The sequence below is a fragment of the Echiichthys vipera genome (genome assembly GCF_963691815.1).
Source record: "Echiichthys vipera genome assembly, chromosome: 3".
Classification (NCBI taxonomy): domain Eukaryota; kingdom Metazoa; phylum Chordata; class Actinopteri; order Perciformes; family Trachinidae; genus Echiichthys; species Echiichthys vipera.
This window is the reverse complement of record NC_139828.1, coordinates 27,244,591-27,264,326: the sequence shown is the minus strand read 5'-3', so window position 1 is coordinate 27,264,326 and position 19,736 is coordinate 27,244,591. Positions and strand designations below refer to the sequence as shown.

At 41.4% G+C, this 19,736-nt stretch overlaps 1 protein-coding gene across 1 annotated transcript; it reads left to right on the top strand.

Annotated features, from left to right (window-relative positions):
- Positions 1-3,776: 3,776 nt before the first annotated feature.
- On the top strand, positions 3,777-12,239 carry amotl2a (angiomotin like 2a). Its single transcript, XM_083911579.1, has 11 exons — positions 3,777-3,916; positions 4,698-5,500; positions 5,641-5,791; positions 6,523-6,667; positions 6,764-6,856; positions 8,260-8,555; positions 9,019-9,212; positions 9,317-9,418; positions 9,509-9,669; positions 9,980-10,159; positions 10,440-12,239. Exons 2-11 carry the CDS (start codon positions 4,767-4,769, stop codon positions 10,523-10,525), a joined length of 2,142 nt encoding a protein of 713 aa, XP_083767705.1. The 5' UTR covers positions 3,777-3,916; positions 4,698-4,766; the 3' UTR covers positions 10,526-12,239.
- Positions 12,240-19,736: the final 7,497 nt, after the last annotated feature.

The window sequence follows — 19,736 nt, the reverse complement described above, 5'->3', positions numbered from 1 at the left end:
ATTCTGCGTGTCTTTTCTGTGTTTTTCCCATTAACAGGACATGACACTTATGGGCTACTGTATCAGAAAACGATACACAAGTGACACCCTGTACTCCCGTTTATATATTCTCCAGTCCACTTACCAATCATCCACAGCAATCATACGTATTAACGGCACATTTTCCATGATGCAAATGAAATGCATTTGTCATGGCGCTCTCTGTGTTACTCCTCTCTCTTTGGCTGGAGATGACACAGCTCAACAGAAATACGTGAGGTCCATTGAACTGGACTGAATGAAATAATGCAGGGCCGACATGTGGTGTTTGTGGCCTATCGTGGCTGATATCTCTTTTTAGTTTCATAGTGGAGATTAGAGGTTTGAATCTTTTTTTTTCTTCATTTATATTAAATCTTTGAAGGACATTTTGGGAAATAAACGTAATTACCTTCTTGCCAAGAGTTAGCTGATAAGACTGATAACACGTACTGTATATTTGTTAAATATGAAGCTAGAGCAGATATCAGGTTAGCCAAACGGTGCGTCAAACTGTGAAACTCCACTATGGTTGTTGTTTAAACACAGGGAGAACATGGTTAATGTCATGAATTCAAACAAAACTACTTGGTTAGGTTAGGAAAAGATTGGGGTGGGGTTAAAAAAGGTACGTTTTCTAGCCTAATGTAACTAAAGTGAAGCCCGGGACACACCGCTGCTGCTAATGCTAATGGTAGCTGCTCCACAGCCACCTACTACAGCTCCCTCCTGGGTTTGTTTGACCCATCCACCACCCACTCCCTACGTGGACTTTGTTGCACTTACTTCTGGAGCACTTGCTCTGAATGTCAAATACAGAGGGGCTATGACAAAGCGCCAGTATTTGACACCCTGGATATGAAAGTGAGCTGGGTTAGCGTACTTTAGCATAAAGACTGGAAACAGATAGCCTGTCTCTGTGGAAAGAATCAGAATCAGAATCAGAAATACTTTACTAATCCCAGGGGGACAACAACAATATATACATACAATAAGCTATATATTTGGAAAATAGAAATATAAAACAATATATACAATATATATGTATATATATATATATAACTATATATGTAAACGATCAAGTTTAAAATAGTAATATCTACCAAAGTACTGTAATAATTTGCAAAGTAAAAGGTTGAGATAATGAACACGTTATATCTTGTTTGTTTAATCTGTACAAAAACGGAAAAGTTGTAAGTTCATGGGGTTTTGTGCGCCAAATCATTTCTTGCTCTGGGCCTGGAGAAAAGATTTTCTCTGCTATTTACCTGGCAGCCTCATAGTAGGGGTTTTTACATAGAAAATGTATCACATTTCCGGCTAGGCAAAGGCAGCAATATGACTTCCTGTCTATGTGAACGCCTCTCTGGGATAGGCGTAAACATGTGACATAGAGCACAAACTTAGGCGTACAGGCACGTACAACATATGAGACTTTAGCCCTGTGATAACTCACGGCTTTCTCTGCCATGATGGACAGCATCTCAATGATTTCACAGGCTCTCCATTCGCTCATCCCGACGGTCAATATTTTGCTGTCTCTCGTTTCTGTGATCAGCTGTTTACTGCTTTTAAAACTCCCAGCTGTGGGTCGCACAGCAGTTCACATCATCGACACATCTGCCCAATGTGCCGCCAAGCCGCATCAACTCCATTTACATGGAAATCCAGCCGCCAATAAGCGTATGTCTGAGCCGTCACATTAGGGTGCTAAATCAGGCGGGCAATATACCTCTGTCTTAATTCGCAGACCAGCCCGCAAAAAGGCAGCTACATTTACCGTCATACTGTCCAGTGTAAAAACACCAAGTGATGACAAGACTCCAGGAAGTGACTGCTCCTTTTTACACTTTGGGGGTTGCACAAATCACACCAACAAGATGCAGATGCAGACACGCTGGTGTGTGGATTGTTTTTCGTCGTTGTGCTAAGCTAAGCTAACTCACTGGCATTGTAATCGAGCTACTCGTTGAACTTTTGGCAAAAAAATGAATAGGCATGTTTCCAAAATGTCAAATCCTTGTGTCCAAATCCTGGAGCACAGTACATCATAGAATCCTGGTAAAATGGTACACATGGCAGCAGCACAGCATGATGTGTTATAACCCTGTACTTATCTTGTCAACCAGAATCATGAAGCGGCAAAACCTGTAGATTGTTATCAGTTGTTGAGGTACTTGGCATTCTTTAGCAACTGTTGGACATCAACTCCCATGCAAATCAGCAGGTGGACGTTTGTCTATGTAAATGTTTGAGATAAAGCCAACTGCAGTTTTCCGCTGACAGACTGCACCACCTCAACAAGAAGAGACTTGTTTTCATCCAACAACCTTTGCCACCATTAGGATGATCCTTTTCATGCAAAAAAGACCACGATCAATGACATTACTATCCATTACTACCCAACCCCCACTGCCAGCTGATCCTTGTGTCTCCAACCACATACGTGTGTGTGAGTGTGAATGAAGCATATAGCTGGTGCTAGTGGTGGAGGGGAGAACAGCAGATGGCAGGGCTGCCCCCGTCATGTCTGCTTTTTGGGGAGAACAATGCATCTCTCAGAGCTCTTATTAAAGGAGGGGAAGGGGATTTCAGTCCACGGACAGCTGGCAGGCAGCGTGCCTCACACCCGCCCCTGTCCCTCTGTGTCCACACACAGACACACACTCTGCAATTAACTGGCACGGGCCACGGCTTAAATATTTACCAGGCACATGCAAACAAAAGGCTGTTCAAGAAAATATGATTAATCCATGTCCCAATTATATGACAGCACTTCGTTCATCACTGTAGTTACAATAAGATCTCTTACCAAGTCTATGTAGTTTCTATGGTGTTCAACAGGTAAAATCCACCATGCAATACAGTTCAGCTTTAATGAACACAATTTATAGTGAAGGCTCAGCTCATTATCACATCTGTTTATCTTTTTTTTAGTGCCGATTATCAGACGATTATTCGATTAGTCGATCTACAGAATATAAATCAACGACAGTTTGAAAATAGACTAATCGTTATGGCGTTTTTGAATTCTCAAATATGGAGATTTGCTGCTTTTCCTCTTTTTACTAAATGACTGGATTTTGGACTGTTGGTTGGACACAACAGAGTTTGAACACATCACCTGTAGCTTCTGGGAATTTGAAACGGACTTTTCTCTCATTATTTCCTGACATTTTATTAACTAAATGATATATTAATAGATCGTCAAAACAGCTATTTACCCCTATCATTTTACTAAGACTTTTGTTATATATTTCTTTTCTCTAAAACATAACTCTCAACGCTTGATTCCTGGAGTATTGCAGTAATAAAAAAAACTAGGTTGTAATGTTTAACTGCATTTTATGACCTGTTTTTTCATCTCCTGCAGTTTCACAATAACATTCCTGTGTTGCTCCTAAGTGTAAAGACCCCCTTTAGCAGCAGGGACTTAAAATTCCTCAAAAAGTACAATACAACAAAACAACAACAAGCTCTTTTACATGATACAAGCAGCCAGCTGAGATAGTGTGGTGCTGCTGCTGCTGCTCTGAATCCAATTTTTGCTCCCCCTCTCCTCTCCTCTCTCCCCCATGGACATACCCCCCTCCCCTCCCCCTCTCTTCCTCCTCCTCCTCCTCCTCCTCCTCCCCTGTGCTCTGCTTTTGATCCCACAGGGACTTGGAGCCTTTACATTCCAGTCATTCCAGCCGCAGCGAACAATCGGCCCTCAGTTATTTATTGGTGCAGCTCGCAGCGGTCCGCTCAGTCTGCTGCTGGCCGTCTTCGCGCACACTTCCATGGAGGAGAGCAGTTGAAGGAACTCGGGGAAACTTGCGGACATTGTTGAATTTGCAGAGACTTTGCGAGACTACGCCACCGTTAACTCTTTCCTGTGTGATGAGACTATCGTTTGGTAAGTTGTACATTTCCGTTTCACCGAGTTTTTATCTGTCGGCTCGGGGTCGTGTTTGGATGCCCGATGACCACAAGTCTCATCGGCACGGATTGTGTGCATGGCGCAGTATTGACTGGTGGATTCATTGTGTGTGTGTGTGTGTGTGTGTGTGTGTGTGTGTGTGTGTGTGTGTGTGTGTGATGGAAAAGTCCATTTGTGTTGAACAGCACCTCATGCACAGAACTGCATCCATAGTTTCCACACATATACAGCAAATTAAATGAAATTAATCTTGCGAAGTTGAGCTTCTGTTGGATTTAAAGCCCCTCATTAGGATTTGATCACTTTAGAGAACATCTGTTAAATGAGGCATTCTACATGTTTCAGCGTATTTCCTGTTGGGGCTATACATCATTGTAATGTATTTAAATGTGTGCGATCGGTCTATTTGTGGAAGTCTGTAATGTCTATAGTAACTGTATTAGTAGCCTACACTTCTGTCTGGCTGGAGAAAGTTATGCTTTAAAGTGTGTGGGCAATGAAACTGGATATGCACTGACATCACTGCCAGGGTATTTCCAGCAGCAGCTCAAGCACTTCCAGCTCAAGTCATTGTGCAAAAGAGTTTGTAAATTAATGGAGAAGAATGTGGACTTTTGCTTCTGGCTTATAACTGAACTACTACAATTAGAAGCTGATTTTGATGATAACAACACCTCAAAATGCTGATCTGATGTGACAAAATGTAACATATGTGGCGTAGTGCTAAATCTGCTCACTACTATTATTTCCCCTTCAGATTTGTGATTTGTGAAGTGCCCAAACTGCCATCTCTTGGCTGTCCTTTTCCATTTCCCCACTGACTGAAATGAGAATCGCTGAAGGCTCATCTGGAACGGTCCTGCACCGTCTCATCCAAGAGCAGCTTCGCTACGGGAATCTGACGGACACTCGTACACTTCTGGCTATCCAGCAGCAGGCCCTGCGTGGAGGCAGCAGCAGCAGCAGCAGCAGCGGCGGGGGCACCAGCAGTCCTCGCTCCTCTCTGGAGAGCCTGACTCAGGAGGAGTCCCAGTATATCCAGATGTCAACACGACAAGAGCCCCAAGGCCAGGAGCACCAGGGGGACTGCCTGCACTCTGAGAGCCAGGTGTGCCAACTGTACCAGCTCCATGGAGAGGAGCTGCCTACCTACGAGGAGGCAAAGGCCCACTCCCAGTACCTGATCTCCCAGAAGGGGCAGCCAGAGAAGGACGGACCCAGCATGGACATAATGGGGAGTCGCGGTGAGGCACAGTGGGATTTGAAAAGGGAGCATGCTCGCTCTCTCAGTGAGAGACTCATGCAGCTTTCTTTGGAGAGGAACAGACCTCGAAACAGTCTGGCTATGAGCTCTTCACACAGCTACCCACAGCTGTATAATAATATTGCAGATGCTGTGGCATCTAACAGGCAAGGGGCCCAACAGTTTGTAGACCAGCGTGGGCCACCCCCAGACTATCCTCTGTTTGCCAGACTTCCTGGATACATGCTCAGCCACTCACAGGAGCATGGGCAGTACTACAGAGACCCTCCTCCCCCATTCTACTCACAGCATCACAGGTAATCACAACAGAGGGAGAACACTGTGGAGTTATGATTTAGTTTGGATATCGAGTTAACAGACTCAGACAAAAATTAGATCCGGGGCGTTGTGGTTTTCAGCAGTGCTGTAATGAATTACTCATGTCTATCCTCTGCAGGTATGCGTCTGCCCAGTCCCAGGTGGCTCACAACAGCATCATTGCAGTCCCCAGCAATAACTCAGCTCAGGCCGACGTGTTGTTGCGGGAGAATGAGCGACTCAGGAAGGAGCTGGAGTTCTATACCGACAAGGCCGCCAGACTGCAGAAGGTGAGGAGAAGGTGGTGCGATGAACAGAGCTGTTGGCTCATCGAGGGTGTGGAAAATGTAAAAAAAAAAACGAAAAAAAAACAACAACAATACTTTTCCTGCCAGTACATGTCAGTGAGCTGTCTGGCAGTTATGGAATATGCACAGGAGAGAGATCCTGATGCTTAGTGTACTCCATGGAGGAGCGACGTGGACAAATCTATTTTTTCTATTTAATTTAAAGGTCCCATATTATGCTAATCTTTAGGATCATACTGCTAAATACAGACTGTGGGCATTTCTCTGTGGATTGAGCGTTTTGATACGTTCACAGTATTTATGTAGCACCTCCACCTGCTCTATAATCTAATCAGACATGAGTATCTCACCTTTTAAAATATGTGACCTTTAATGGTTAGTGACTTTTCAAAAATCTACCAGTTAGGTGTTGAGTTTTCTCCTCCAACACATCCCACCCCTTTGTCTTTTAAACATGCTGGCATATTGCCATGAAAGGAGATAAATACCTTGACACCTGGGACTCACAAGTGTTCACTCAGGAATGTTGATTCCCACTTTTCAGTTACACATAGTGTTAAAAAGTAATTTGCCTGCCGGGAAAGAAAAAAGGGCGGCATTTCTACAGATGACTAATTGGTCTCATTAACAACTGAAACATAAACCACAATCCAAACAATGAATGCGGATGCCTCTCCCAGAGACTGATCATCTTCTCGCCTCTTTCTTCCCAGTTGGAGTCGGAGATTCAAAGGATATCTGAAGCTTATGAGACTCTGATGAAAGGCTCTGCCAAGCGGGAAACTCTGGAGAAAACAATGAGGAATAAACTAGAGTCTGAGATTAAGAGGATGCATGACTTCAACAGAGACCTGAGAGGTAAGTGCTTTTTCATCTGTTGTTAATGCACAGCCTGCTTTTAAATGTAGCCCAATGTGTGTAACTGTCATGCTTTGTTCGTCATCCTCGATACAGATCAGCTTGACTCAGCGACGAAGCAGCGAGCAGCCAAGGAGGCGGAGTGTACAGACCACAGACAGCATGTCTTTGTTAAACTGCTGGAGCAGAGTAAGTTTATGTCTGTGACGGTCTTTTATTCTGAATCTGTCTTCTCACAGCATGCTTCGTGACAGAAAAGAGTAGAAAGACGTGAGGATCTGATTTGACAAATCACACTGCCCTGTGAAACACTCAACAATGGCAGGGACATAGTTTCACAGGGATTGGTTTCCTCCCTCAGTGAGGTGGTGTGTTATATAGGCTGTGGCATGTCGGGACACAAATGGCTCTATCTCTAACGTTAAGAGTTACTCTTGACACTTCGACGCCAGCTATTTTTCATAGCTGTGTTAAATGCGGCCTGGATTCCAGGAATTTCTTTTTAATATATTTCAGGCTGTCTTGGCATTAGGAATGCCTCTCTCCCCTCCCCCATGCACAGTTTTGCATCAGTGCTGACTTCCCTCCTCAAGGGGAACTAATAAGTCTGGGACTCCAGGGCGTCCGGGCCCAACTCAAGATGACCCCTGGCCAACTCGCTCTCCATGTTTGGGCATTTCTTTACCTCATGGTCTAACCATGATCAGCCAGTTGTGAATATTTCTTTGCTCCTTCTCTGTTCTGTGCAGGAATGCGTTGTAGAGTAAACCCAACTAACCCCAGTTCAAACACTATTTTTGAAGGATTTTCTGATCTGTTTCTTTTTTTATCTGGAGTAGACATCTTTTCAAAAATGGTCTTGCATAGTCAGACATACTGCTCTGTTATACATCACCCTTTAGGGATGACAGTTGCACCTTTTGGGGTATTTTAAACAGCCATGTAATTGTATTGAGCCATAAGACCAAGAACTACTTGTCCAACTGCTATTCATGGAAACAGTTATCTTGGAACAACAGGAGCAAAGCCACATTCAAAATACAATAGTTGGATGTGTCGTGTATATATTTTTTTTTACAAGGACCACTTGAAATATGTTTTGAGCTGCTTGTTTACTTCACATCCCAAGAAGCATTCCAGAGCTTTTCCCAGTACAAAGCTATGCCTGTGTGCATAAGTGGATAAGAGGAAGTCTGCATTCCCTCCACAGGCATGCACTCGTGTTGTGTAATCAAACCCCTTTTTAAAGTGGCACAACAGATAAACTGGCTTGCCTCTCTAAAAGTTTCATAAAAAAATGGACTAGCTTTTAATTAGGAAATTAGATTATTTTAATGTTGAGTGTAAGTTTACAGTACAGCAAAGTGCTTTTAACTTTTAGGAGACATGGTCGTTAATCGGCAGGCCTTGATAGCTGTGTGTAAATGTCTCTGGATTTACAATATCCCTTCTTTAGCATTCATTTGACCTCTTTTACAAGGCTGCTCTTGTCCCAGGACAATAAGAGATGATAGCCCCCCAACCCTTATATCATGTCACTGTTATTCTTACCAACATTCAAACCCTCTATTTTCTTCCTTTCTGTATCTTAGATGAAGAGCAGCAGCGAGAGCGTGAACAGCTGGAGAGGCAGATACAGCACCTGCGCCTCTCCGGTGAGGACTCCCAGCGGAGACGGGAGATGCTCGAACAGGCTCTGACCTCGACGCAGACCCGCAACCGGCAGCTGGAGGAAGAACTGCAGAGGAAGAGAGCCTATGTAGAGAAGGTGGAGCGACTGCAGAGCGCACTGGCTCAGCTGCAGGCGGCGTGTGAGAAGAGGGAGGCGCTGGAGCTGCGGCTGCGCACGCGACTGGAGCAGGAGCTGAAAAGCCTTAGGGCACAACAGGTGAGGAGAGGTCCTCAATACATTGATTTGTAATTTTGTTGTCTGTAATAGTTCAACATTTTGTAAAATATGCTTATTTGCTTTGTTGTCAATAGTAAGATGAGAAGGTTGATACCACTCTCATGTTGGTACGCTGAATATAAAGCCGGGTGTTGGTTAACGTAGCTTAGCACATATGCTGGAATCTTGGGAAAAAGTTTATAAACCTACCAGATCCTCTAAAGGTCATTACTTTAAATTGTTATATCTTGTTTATTTAGTCCATACAAGACAGCTTTGAGGTGCTCAATTTTTTTTGACTAGCAGTTCCCCCTCTTCTTAATGCTGTCTCTCAATTTGTGCACTTCTGTACTTTTTTTAGTGCATAGTGCGTTCACACTGACAAAGTACAGCAACATACAGTGCACAAATGGACCACAAATTAAAAGTGTTTATTGTTAACAACTGCTATTTATATCCACAGTCTCAGAAACAGGCAGCTGACCCCACGGCATCAGAAGTGAGCTCTGCCTTGTTGCAGCAGCAGCAGTTGAGGGAAAAGGAGGAACGTATTCTGGCTCTGGAGGCAGACATCACCAAGTGGGAGCAAAAGTATCTCGAGGAGAGCACCATGAGGCAGTTTGCAATGGATGCAGCTGCCACTGCTGCAGCACAGAGGTATGACAAAACATGGAAAAATATAGCAAAGATAAAGACATCTTGACATGTACAGTTTTATTGAGGTTTAGGGAAGTTTTTTTAACAGTCTTTTTCCTTTGCAGAGATACAACCATCATCAACCATTCACCTCGACATTCACCAAACAACAGTTTTAATGAAGAACTGCATTTGTCGAGTCAGAGACATCAGGGGATGGAGAACAGGTATACATCTCTTCACATCCTTGTTAGATACTTGCTTAAGCCCGTTTGTTTTGTTCAAGGGTTTTTGATCGGTGTCGTCCATATGTTTAGGATCCGTGCACTTCATGCTCAGCTCCTGGAGAAGGATGCTGTGATCAAAGTCATCCAGCAGCGCTCCAGATGGGAGCAGGGCAAGCTGGAGAAACAGGGGCTTCGTCTCGCCAGGTCCGTCCCCTCCATCAATACTGTGACCAACAGCACAGAAAGTAAAGGTGAGCACAAGATCTTAGCCCCCCTGTGCTTCACGCATGCACATGCTATCAAACGACAACTGGCAGACTGGTCAGTGCCGCCAGACAGAATGTGGACTTCCTAAAAAAAAGTATTGAGTAGGAGACAACCCTTCTGTGTCCCTCAAATGGACAACATGTTTTAAACTGGAATGCATATCGTCTCTCACTCCAGAATAGCCCGATCCAGAATAGTCATGGGAAGAACTCCGCAGGGCAGATGTTCAGGAGTGTGTAAATGCGGATGCAAGCGGGTAATTAAGGAGCCTCATCTCTTTGTCTGCATTTGTAGGAAAGAGCCTCTCGGATAACCAGACAGTTGCTCCTGTGCTGCAACCACAACCCTTCGTGGGGCCCAGGGGTCCGAGCCGAGACTCCAGCACCCAAAGTGACGAGGTCCCGCAGGATCATGAGGCCACAACAGAGCCGGGCAAGCTAAAGACGTCCGAGATGACCTCAGCAGCTACCATTGGTGGGTTATGTTTTGTTAAGCCTTTAACACCCAATCACCATCGCACAAACTACCGCTGTGTTCATTTAAACAGGCGTCTCTTTGATCTTTATTCTATGTGACCACTATTTAAAGTGTGACTACTATTTAAAGTGTAACCAGACCCTGGATTAGGACACACTGTTGATACTTATAACTTTAAATTAAACAAGGCCATGTGCAGCTTTGCAAATAGACATACTGTACATCATTTAGCATACCAACGTTCTTTTCTAATTTGCTAATTTTATCTTCACTGTAGACACCTCGGAGGAGCCAAAGGCACCAATCAAGACATTCAGGAGCATCAACATCTCAGATGCAGAGGTGGTTGAAATCCTCATTTAAGTACTCACTACAGTTGATATGTTGACAGTTGACAGCCAACGATGGCCGAGACTTTTTTGGCAGAGGTGGTAAAGACTTTTCTCTACGTCTGACCGCAAATAAAGAAAGACTGTGAGCAGTTTCCCCTACGTCGACATGCAGAGTCCAGAATGTGGCACAGTTTGGAGAGGAGAGCTGAGCTTTCTTTCTACTGTACAATTCATAAACATTTGCCTCAGGAGTCCGAATTCTCCAAGGTACCTGGACAATATTCTGCATATTGATAGGAACTGGGCTGCTGGTTGTACATGTTACTTTTTTAGTTATGTATTGTATTTATATTTGTAAATGCTGCTCACATTCTGATTATTATTCGTTTATTATGTTTATTATTTTGATGTTTGAGAGGTAAGAAGCCTGCTCCTTTTAAATTATATACAGTTATACCCACTTCTCTGGATTGAGTGTGCAACCTTTGTATGTTTTGTTCGGTTTATTTTGTGTTTCCAGTAGCAAGCCTATTACCATACCCTCTGAAAGTAATGGGGATATTTATAATGTAAGCACCCTCTGTGGTTTCATGCCATGTTTGGGGATTATTCTGTTTAACAGAATGCCTCAAACTTAAATTAACAGTTGCTCCTCTCTCAAAAATACATTCAGGGCCGTGCTCACAGCTCAGAAGATAGAAACTTTGAATGCAAAGCCTGCAGAACGTCTGCTCATTTCTCTCTTTAAAAAGCCTGCAAGGATTGGCAGTGTTTCACAGGGGTCTAATTTTCCAGATCCCGGGTTAATGTTGGGGACTGCCCAGCATTTCGCTCCCCTCCGCTGACACACTAGAGCTAATCTTCTCACATTCCCTCACTGAGGGAATGCTCCCGTTAAAGAAAAAGGCTATCTAAAGTCTGACCCCTCGCCCTTGTTAAAATGGCACGCATTCTCCACATGATTCTCTTTCTGGGGCTGGTTCTTTCTTCTGAGTCGCGGTAGCTGGTTCTACCACGAGCGCAGAAATGGTCACCTATAATTGGCCTGCATTTGCTACTCTATTTGTTGTCCCCATCACTATGTTATATTCAGCTGCGTTTTCTCCACTGCTCAAGTATCTCACATTTCTGAGTGGACTCTATCCTTAACATGGAATCTTCTATTTATTTCTCCCTGCATAGTGTAGGATCACTGAGCACTGCTGAATGTAGACTCCTGTCTTCCACGACTGTATTTTGTATTTAACTGGAATGTGCCACAACTTAGATTGGTTCTGCTCTTTGAAGGTGGGTAAGGCTAAGCTGATATATTAGGTTCCATCTTGACAACATTATCTAGTTTTGTTTGAAGTCCCACAAACAGCATGTGAAATCTCACATTTGACTGGTATTCCCCTTCAAGGATTTTCCTCATATCACTCTGCATTTGCTGGTCAATTCAGTGTGTTACAGTTAATTCCCTTCACTTTTTTGGAATGTGTTTACATGAATGACTTTGAAGTGAGAGAAGTTAATATATTTTGTAGATTTGTTTTTCATTTATATTCTTCATTTGTTTTGTTTTCTGGTGCCAAAGATGTACTCTACTTTTTAAGTTATAACCGATGACAAATACAAAAGGTCCTGTTAAGGTGCCTTGCTTCAGCTGGTTGACCCATTTTGATGTTGCTGTGAATTTTTGTAAAGGAAACATTTGTATGTATGCCTTAACATTTCACGATAATGGATTAAAATTCTTAATATATGTCTGATAAAAGGTTTCTGTTTTCATTTGTTGCACTGTTTCAATATAGTATATTCATCGGTCGTATGACAAAAATCCCACTGAACGACTGAGGTGTTGGATTATTATACAGTATATTTAATATATTGATAATTAGAGACCCCCATTCAAGAGCATCACTGTTTATTCATTACTACTTTTCAGCTGTGGTCCATCCTTGTCAATAAGAGACATAAAGGGACAATATGCAAAGGCATGCAGTTGCATTATGTTACATTTCTTAAATTCTTTAAGAATAAATTGGCATTACAGCAAAATGCAAAAAGTCAAGGCCAAAGGGAGCTATATCAGCTACAGTATCCAGAATTCCAGGCACAGCTGATTTTTCTTTATTTTTCTTTACCCATAACTTCAGAATTGAGTTAACCTAAAAGATCTGTCGGTTGATACTAGTCACATCATTGCAAAGTAAAGTTGGAAATGTCTTGGAAAGACAAATAAAATTCATTTAGGCTCCTGTTGAATGTAAACACATGGGAATTTGAAAATAAATACGACCTCAGATCGTGTAAGTCATGTTCACACACACACTGAATCTGAAACTTTCCAAATCATCCAAGATGGCACCCATGGCTGATTCACTTCATGTGCCAGCACAAAGTACTTTACGACAAAGTACACAATACAAAGGTGCAGAAGTTGTGACCGCAGAACAAAGGATGTACAAATGATTAGACAGCAACTGTGCTCGAGGCAGCTGAACGATAGCTTCTTGCTAATGTTGTTCATTTATTAAGGACTAACGCTATCCGTTGCACCCACATTTTATTCAGTCGCTAGCAGATTAGTTGATTAATCGATTAGTTATTAGTGATTAATTAATCGACAGCAAAAAAATGGCCAACTAATATAATAACTGATAAGTCTTCAAAGTAGTTTTTCATGCAAAAATGGCAGAAGATGCTGTTTTCAGCTCATCAAATATGGAAATGTCCAGCATGTCTCTATTTTATATCATATTAAGCTGAAAATCGTTTGTCTGACAAAACATGACATCCAAAGACATCAACTTCGACTTTGAGAAACTGGGATGGACATTGTTCCCTATTTTCTAACATTTTATTAACCAAACGCTTTATTAATCGATTCATGGAGAATAGAATTGGTAGATTGAGCGATAATTAAATTAATCGTTAGTTGCAGGCTTAGCTACGAAAAGCAGGGAACATCTGACTCTTTTTCAAGAGTAGGGTCCAATGTTCCCTGCTTTTCACAGAAAAGGTCCTATGTACCCCGGTCTGTTTTTTTTTTTCCCATCATTGCCGAATTCCCCGGCAAATAGGCCTATGTAGACCCTAACCCGGGGAGCATAGGGATGACTCCCGACTAGTCATACCAGACCAAGTAAGGCTGTACCGCCAAAGGTTTTAGAACACCAATTCAACTTTTCAGTTTTTAGAGAGGTGTGGGGTTAATTTTTGGAGTATCTAAATCTCACCCATTGCAGAGTTTGAGAGGGGGTTGTACAACGTTTGTATATCTTCGTGAAGATGTGGCGCCTGTGGTGAGCTTGAATCCAAGATGGTAAAGATGGTCACCGATGGTGACTAATTATAACAGGGCACAAAATGTATCAGAGTTTCCTCAGACGTTCCTCAAACAACATCTGGGGAACATTGAATCTTATCACATTAGTATGTTTCAAAAGTTTTTTTTAACCCAAATATGGCTAAATATGCGACGTCTGTTAAGTTATTTTGCCCTTATACCCTAAACCCTTTTTTAACCTCATTTCTGTTTCAAATGAGCTCTTAAAACCCAACCTGCTCAGCACAAAAGGGCTCAGTCTTTTTGTCTTATTGCTAATTTTCATATTAAATTTAACTGAAGACTCCAGATCGGTTCTTCATAGTTTTCATAATTAAGACAATACTTTAATGACTATTTCTACTAGTCTGTTTCCCCTTATTCATCAAGCAAATGAATATATCATGACACAAAACACAAATCATCAGTAGTGGCTGTGACTTGTACCTTGTAGGCTTCACATCAAATCGAGAAAAAATGAAGAAAAACTTGGAATTTCCGCTGGTCTCATAATAAACAGAATATCTCTTTTCACATGATGGTACATTTCAAACCTGCTCAGACTGACAAGGAACTTTTATGCTGACTGTAACAAAGCATACATTGAATATGGATATGTGAGTCTGTCTTATTCTAGGTTGCTAATTGTATTGCTTTAAGGGAAGTTTTATTATAAGGTCTAGAGTAGATTTCCAAGAAATTGATGCAGCCTTTCAATACAAATATTATCCTGTGAACTTAAACTTTTAATGTAAATATTTGTGCCTTCCTTGTTCCCTGTGGTGAGTTTGGGATGGCATTCCATAGATGCCACACATTTTCCTCCTGCTGCCTTTACTTGTTGGAGCTGAGTGCCACTTTTCTCAGCTCGGAAAGGCGGCAATAATAAATCTCCATCTGCTGAATGTCTTTTTTCAGCTGGGACGCATGTAGCACCTCCGAGTCCTTGATATACCATTACTTTTGGTCCCTTTCCGTGTTCAGGAAGATCACATTTCAGACATTTCATCCTGCCTCTAATGTCAGTGCATGTAAGACAAGAGCCCCCACCAAACTGTGAGATGTTAGGGGGTTCTGTAGGTGAAAGGTTATGATGACGTGACTCCAGGCATTGCCTACGTATGCATTCCACACACATCTGGAGTTCTGCAGGAATGACTGGGATTGTTGTGAGGACTATTGCATTTATAATCGTGGAGACTGTGCACGTTAAGAACAGACTGATTGCTTGACTCCAAGCAACTGTGAATGGTTCTCACTTGACCAGCATCAGTCAGATCAAGAACAGATATCAGCGAAGTTGTTCTGACATAATGAAGAGTTTTTTGTCTGTCTAACATGCTCAGTGAACTGTTGTCATGTGAGATAATGTGCATTCTTTACATGCTGTGCCTATTATTCCTGCGTACAGTTGCCTTGCCTTGCCTCTAGAGTTATTGGACTTTTAAAGTCATGCACTATTTGTATCATAAAGTAAGTAAATCAATGTGTCTGGCAGCAACAGAGGGGACAATTGGTAACAAATTGTCTGTCTCTTTTTCGGAGGCTTTGGAGCACATTTTGCACTAAAAGCCTGTGCGAAATTCTTGGAAAAATAACTGTGGAGCTATGTGTTTTGCCTTAATTTCCATGGAGATTCCAAAACTTCCTGCCTTCAGCAGTCATGGAATGCGCCCCCACCCCCTTAACTTTTCCACATAAATCAGGGCACCGGCCTAATTTTAGGGCTGTTACTGAGATGAAGCAAACCTCTCGGATAGCAGGCTACTTGCAGCAAATTTTTGGAGCCATGTCAAACGCGACATTGTGTGGCTGGTAAGCCAAAGGTATGAAGGTGTTTTGCTTTGGGTGGAGACTGTGGCTGAGCAGCAGCACCACACCTTTAGTTTAGACTTGACAATCAAAGCTGCTCTTATCAATATTTTTATTCACAATGGATTAAAGAGTTAAGTGTAAAGAGGTAATTCCTAGAGATTAATCCATAGGAAATTTTAGCCAACTCTGCGTTTCCCTCAAGCTCTTTGGAGCATTTTGACATCTCTCAGCTCATTGTTTTGGGTTTACTCCCTTCACTGTTTTGGGTCAGTCATCCATTTCCTGTCCAGCAGCAGCAGCAGGCAGCTATCAAAAAGTTCTAAAAGCCCACTGTACACTATCTGCCAAGCACCAAACAAACATGAACATAGTGAATTACTTGTTAACTTGTCTGCCATGATGGCTTTATATAGTGATAATATCTCAGTGTGGTGTGTACAGGTTGTTCTGCTGTCACCAAGTGGCCTAAAAAACAATAAATACTGCTCTAAAGTTTGGTGACACCAGTCTAATTTGAATAGGAAACTTATCAGGCAGAGTTGTTGACTTGCAACTTGGACTTGAGTCTTAAATCATATGAATTGAAATCATGAATTTTTACTCGATCTAATTTAGATTAGACTCCTTAAAGACTTTAATTCAGACAACACTCAGTTTTTTGATGAGGTTAAATCCGAGAACACAAAAAAGACCTATAGATAGCACTAGGCAGACCTCACATGATGACCAATTTAATATTTAATTATCATTTATGCCTCAAATGACTTGGTATCAGCTATAAAATAACACTGTTTACACAGTTCTGAAAAGAAAATGTCATTATCGAAAGCCATGCCATTTGGATAATAAAAACCCAGAGACTTGAAGACTTTCTTGACTAGAAATGTGTTAATGAAGACTTGGACTTGCCCTCAAGGCCTTGAAACCTGACTTGGAAACACTTAAATACAATATGAAAATACTGTAACCCCTAACCATGCCCTTAGAAAGTGAACTCAGCCGATGTCTGTCCCTTTCTGTTTCCACATTTAGGCTAACAAAAACACAGGACAGTGTTCTTCATGAAACATGCACAAGGCACCTGGTTTACCATGGCTGTCTGACTGTTCATAGTCTCTGTGGTTCCCAGTGAATCAACTGAGCTGCACAACCCAGAAAGACTGATTCACTGTAGGAAGAGATGAGTGCATGAGTCAAAGTGTTATGTCTGAATGAACACAGAGATGTGCTATGGAGTACGATCTCCAGGCTAAATGAAAACAATGGCACTTAAGTCGGTGTGTCAGGTTAGTCAGGCTAGTTACCTGTGAAAATCGGTCTCTTTATGTCTACACTGCCAATGACTATTTAACAATGTAGACGAATGAGTAAGTGGAACATTAGTGTTAAATGGCAGAGATCAGAAGATAACTGCATAACTGTGAAAATCCCCTGTCAGCAGACACATGTTAATACTTGGATGTTGCACTAGTTTAGTGTCAGCTTGACTCACCCGTGCCGCTCACACCAGCCTTTGTAACCCACATCATTTTCTTAAGTAGTCAGCAATAATATCCAAAGAATGCTTGTCATGAGGGTTTCACAAGTTCTCAGTTAAAGCAACATACCAACAGGTGTATGTGAGTGAGCACAGCTAGGGAATTTAGTGGTCATGTCTCAACAGGCAGGAATGTTTTATACAACCCTTTATGGCCCAGGTGTACGTAAAAGATGATTACTTAACTATACCTCTGTGGGTCCTCACAAGTGACTTGACCGCTGAACTGACTGCAGTTTACCATTTGTCCTCTAACACTAATATTAATTGGGACACAACTCATAAGTAACAGTTCGAATCAAGAAGAATGCATTTTATTTATCAGAAAGTCCATCTTCTCATGTGACGCAGCCTATTAAGAGAAGTAGTGTTTTTTTGCATGTACAATTAACATTGCTGTGCATGTATTTGTCAACCCCAACAGCAACAACTACTAATTTGATCATTAGAAATGGCTGTATGCATGTAGAAGAGAGCATCTACCACATTTCATCCATTTTAAATAAAAGGTTTCCTTGTGATTACTTTACTTAAGATTGTGTCCTATCTGTGATGCGATAAATAAATATAAAATAAATGTATAAGTTAAAGTGAGTCCAATATGTTTCAGTGCCATTTCAGGGTTGTAAGTGTATTTTTTTTTATAATTATCAAGATGATATTGTAAATTTCTATTATTTAGGCCAGGATAATTGTGACATGAAATGTTCATATCGTCCCATGCCTAATTGACAATATACAACAAAACAGCCATAGGTGGTGATGACTGAAAATGAATGTGTTTTTCTTGACCTAATAACTTCTTGATGCAATAATATAACATCTTTGACTAAAAATGGCATTTAATATCCATAGCTTTAAAAAAAAAAAATACAGCTATACACTCTGCCATGGTAATGTCTCGGAGGCAACGAATAATCCTTCTAAGTAAAGCTGAAATTTAGATGAAAACTATGTGTTGGCTATGAATCTTTTGTCTTTAAAGGCAAAGGTGATTTTTCGTTGATTGTAACCTTTTTTCCAGAACCAAACACAGTTTAGAATTGATTATAGATCTGAACAAAAAGGCAACAGTTAACAACTCAAGAGCTGAATAACCTCAGGGAGTATGCTTCTTTTGAAATGCTCAGGTGTCCTTCAGTAAGGGCAGTTGGCAGAGGGTAGCCTGCATGTTACATTGGGAAATAGCTGGGGCCTGCAGCTGTGAGGATAATCACAGATACAGTCATCTGAATAATTGAAGAAACTGTGAGACTAAAAGCCATACCTCAAAAAAACAGGAAATCCCCAGGGAATCGAATAGGCTTTAAGCACATGGTCATACGCGCTGTCACACACATGACCCATGACCCTGTCTCACCCTAACATGCAGTTTGTTTAGATTTACACAAGTAAATGTAATGTCCCAAATATTCATAAAGTGAAAATTTTGCACAGATGTTACAAATCTATTTAATTGTATAAGTCTTGACATGTGCCAACATGCAAAGAACCAGAACCCTGAATCTGAAGCAGCTAAATTACTTTATATTTTATATTCTTTATCTGTAATATTTGAATGTCTTCTTTTTATTATGTGTATATCTGTATATTGGTATATTTGAACCGCTATGCACAAAATTGGCAGGTCATATTCCTGGTATGTAACCTGCTTACATGCTTGGCAATAAAGTTGATTGTGATTGTGATTCTTAATGGAATCCAACCATCAGTTATTTGATTATTTACACATGAGTTTTCCTTCTGCATGTAAAAAAAAAGCTCAAATTCTCTTTTGCTCAGCTCAAGAACGTTCCTTCAAACATCAGTCAGGTCAAAATCATCCTCAATAGAGTCCTTAGACTCGTAAGACATAACTGTAGTCGGCTACTGCTCTCTAGTGTTTCACTGAAAGCATTGCAGTGGCACTAGTGCACTGGGAGGGATCACATTTAGTTCACTGGCAGGAGTCTAGCAACCAGCTCCAATCAGTTTGTAAAGCGGGAGACTCTGGAGGCAAGGCTGGTCATGTGAGAGCCGGAGTTAGCCGAAGGCTTCAGCCGATATGTCTGTCACACTACGTTTCAGTAGCATTTCACTGGGCCACACTTACTGCAAAGCCTTTCAAAACGCATACTGAAACACTGTCAAACACACATCTGGTGGAAAGTACTTAGACATGGGCTACATTTAATTCACTGTTTGATGACTTGGAACTTGACAGAAAATAAAGACTGGTGACTTGCCTTAATTAAGGTATTGACCGGACCTCGGTGACTTTGGACTTAAGCCAAATGATTTAGGTCACATCTGCCTGTTTTACTTGAGTATTTTATGCTTCTTTATGCATCCACTTCACTACATTTCAAAATCAAGTATTGTAATTAACTCCACTACATTTAGCCTTGTAGATTAACATTTAACATACATGATACACAGTAGCCTTTGCATATTAAAAAAAAATACATAGGCCTGAACATAGACCAGCTACAACATTTAATTGTTCCTATATGTTGTACAACAATAACCAAACAATATGACATAGTCTAACTTTGAAGAGATGTGTCTGTATTTTAATTTTGATACTTGGTATGCTACATT

Excerpts from the sequence above, each read along its gene's own strand:
- amotl2a (XM_083911579.1), top strand. The coding sequence starts at position 4,767 with ATGAGAATCGCTGAAGGCTCATCTGGAACGGTCCTGCACCGTCTCATC. Across the intron at positions 5,792-6,522 it reads AGGCCGCCAGACTGCAGAAG|TTGGAGTCGGAGATTCAAAG; the intron begins GTGAGGAGAAGG and ends CTTTCTTCCCAG. Across the intron at positions 9,670-9,979 it reads CAACAGCACAGAAAGTAAAG|GAAAGAGCCTCTCGGATAAC; the intron begins GTGAGCACAAGA and ends CTGCATTTGTAG.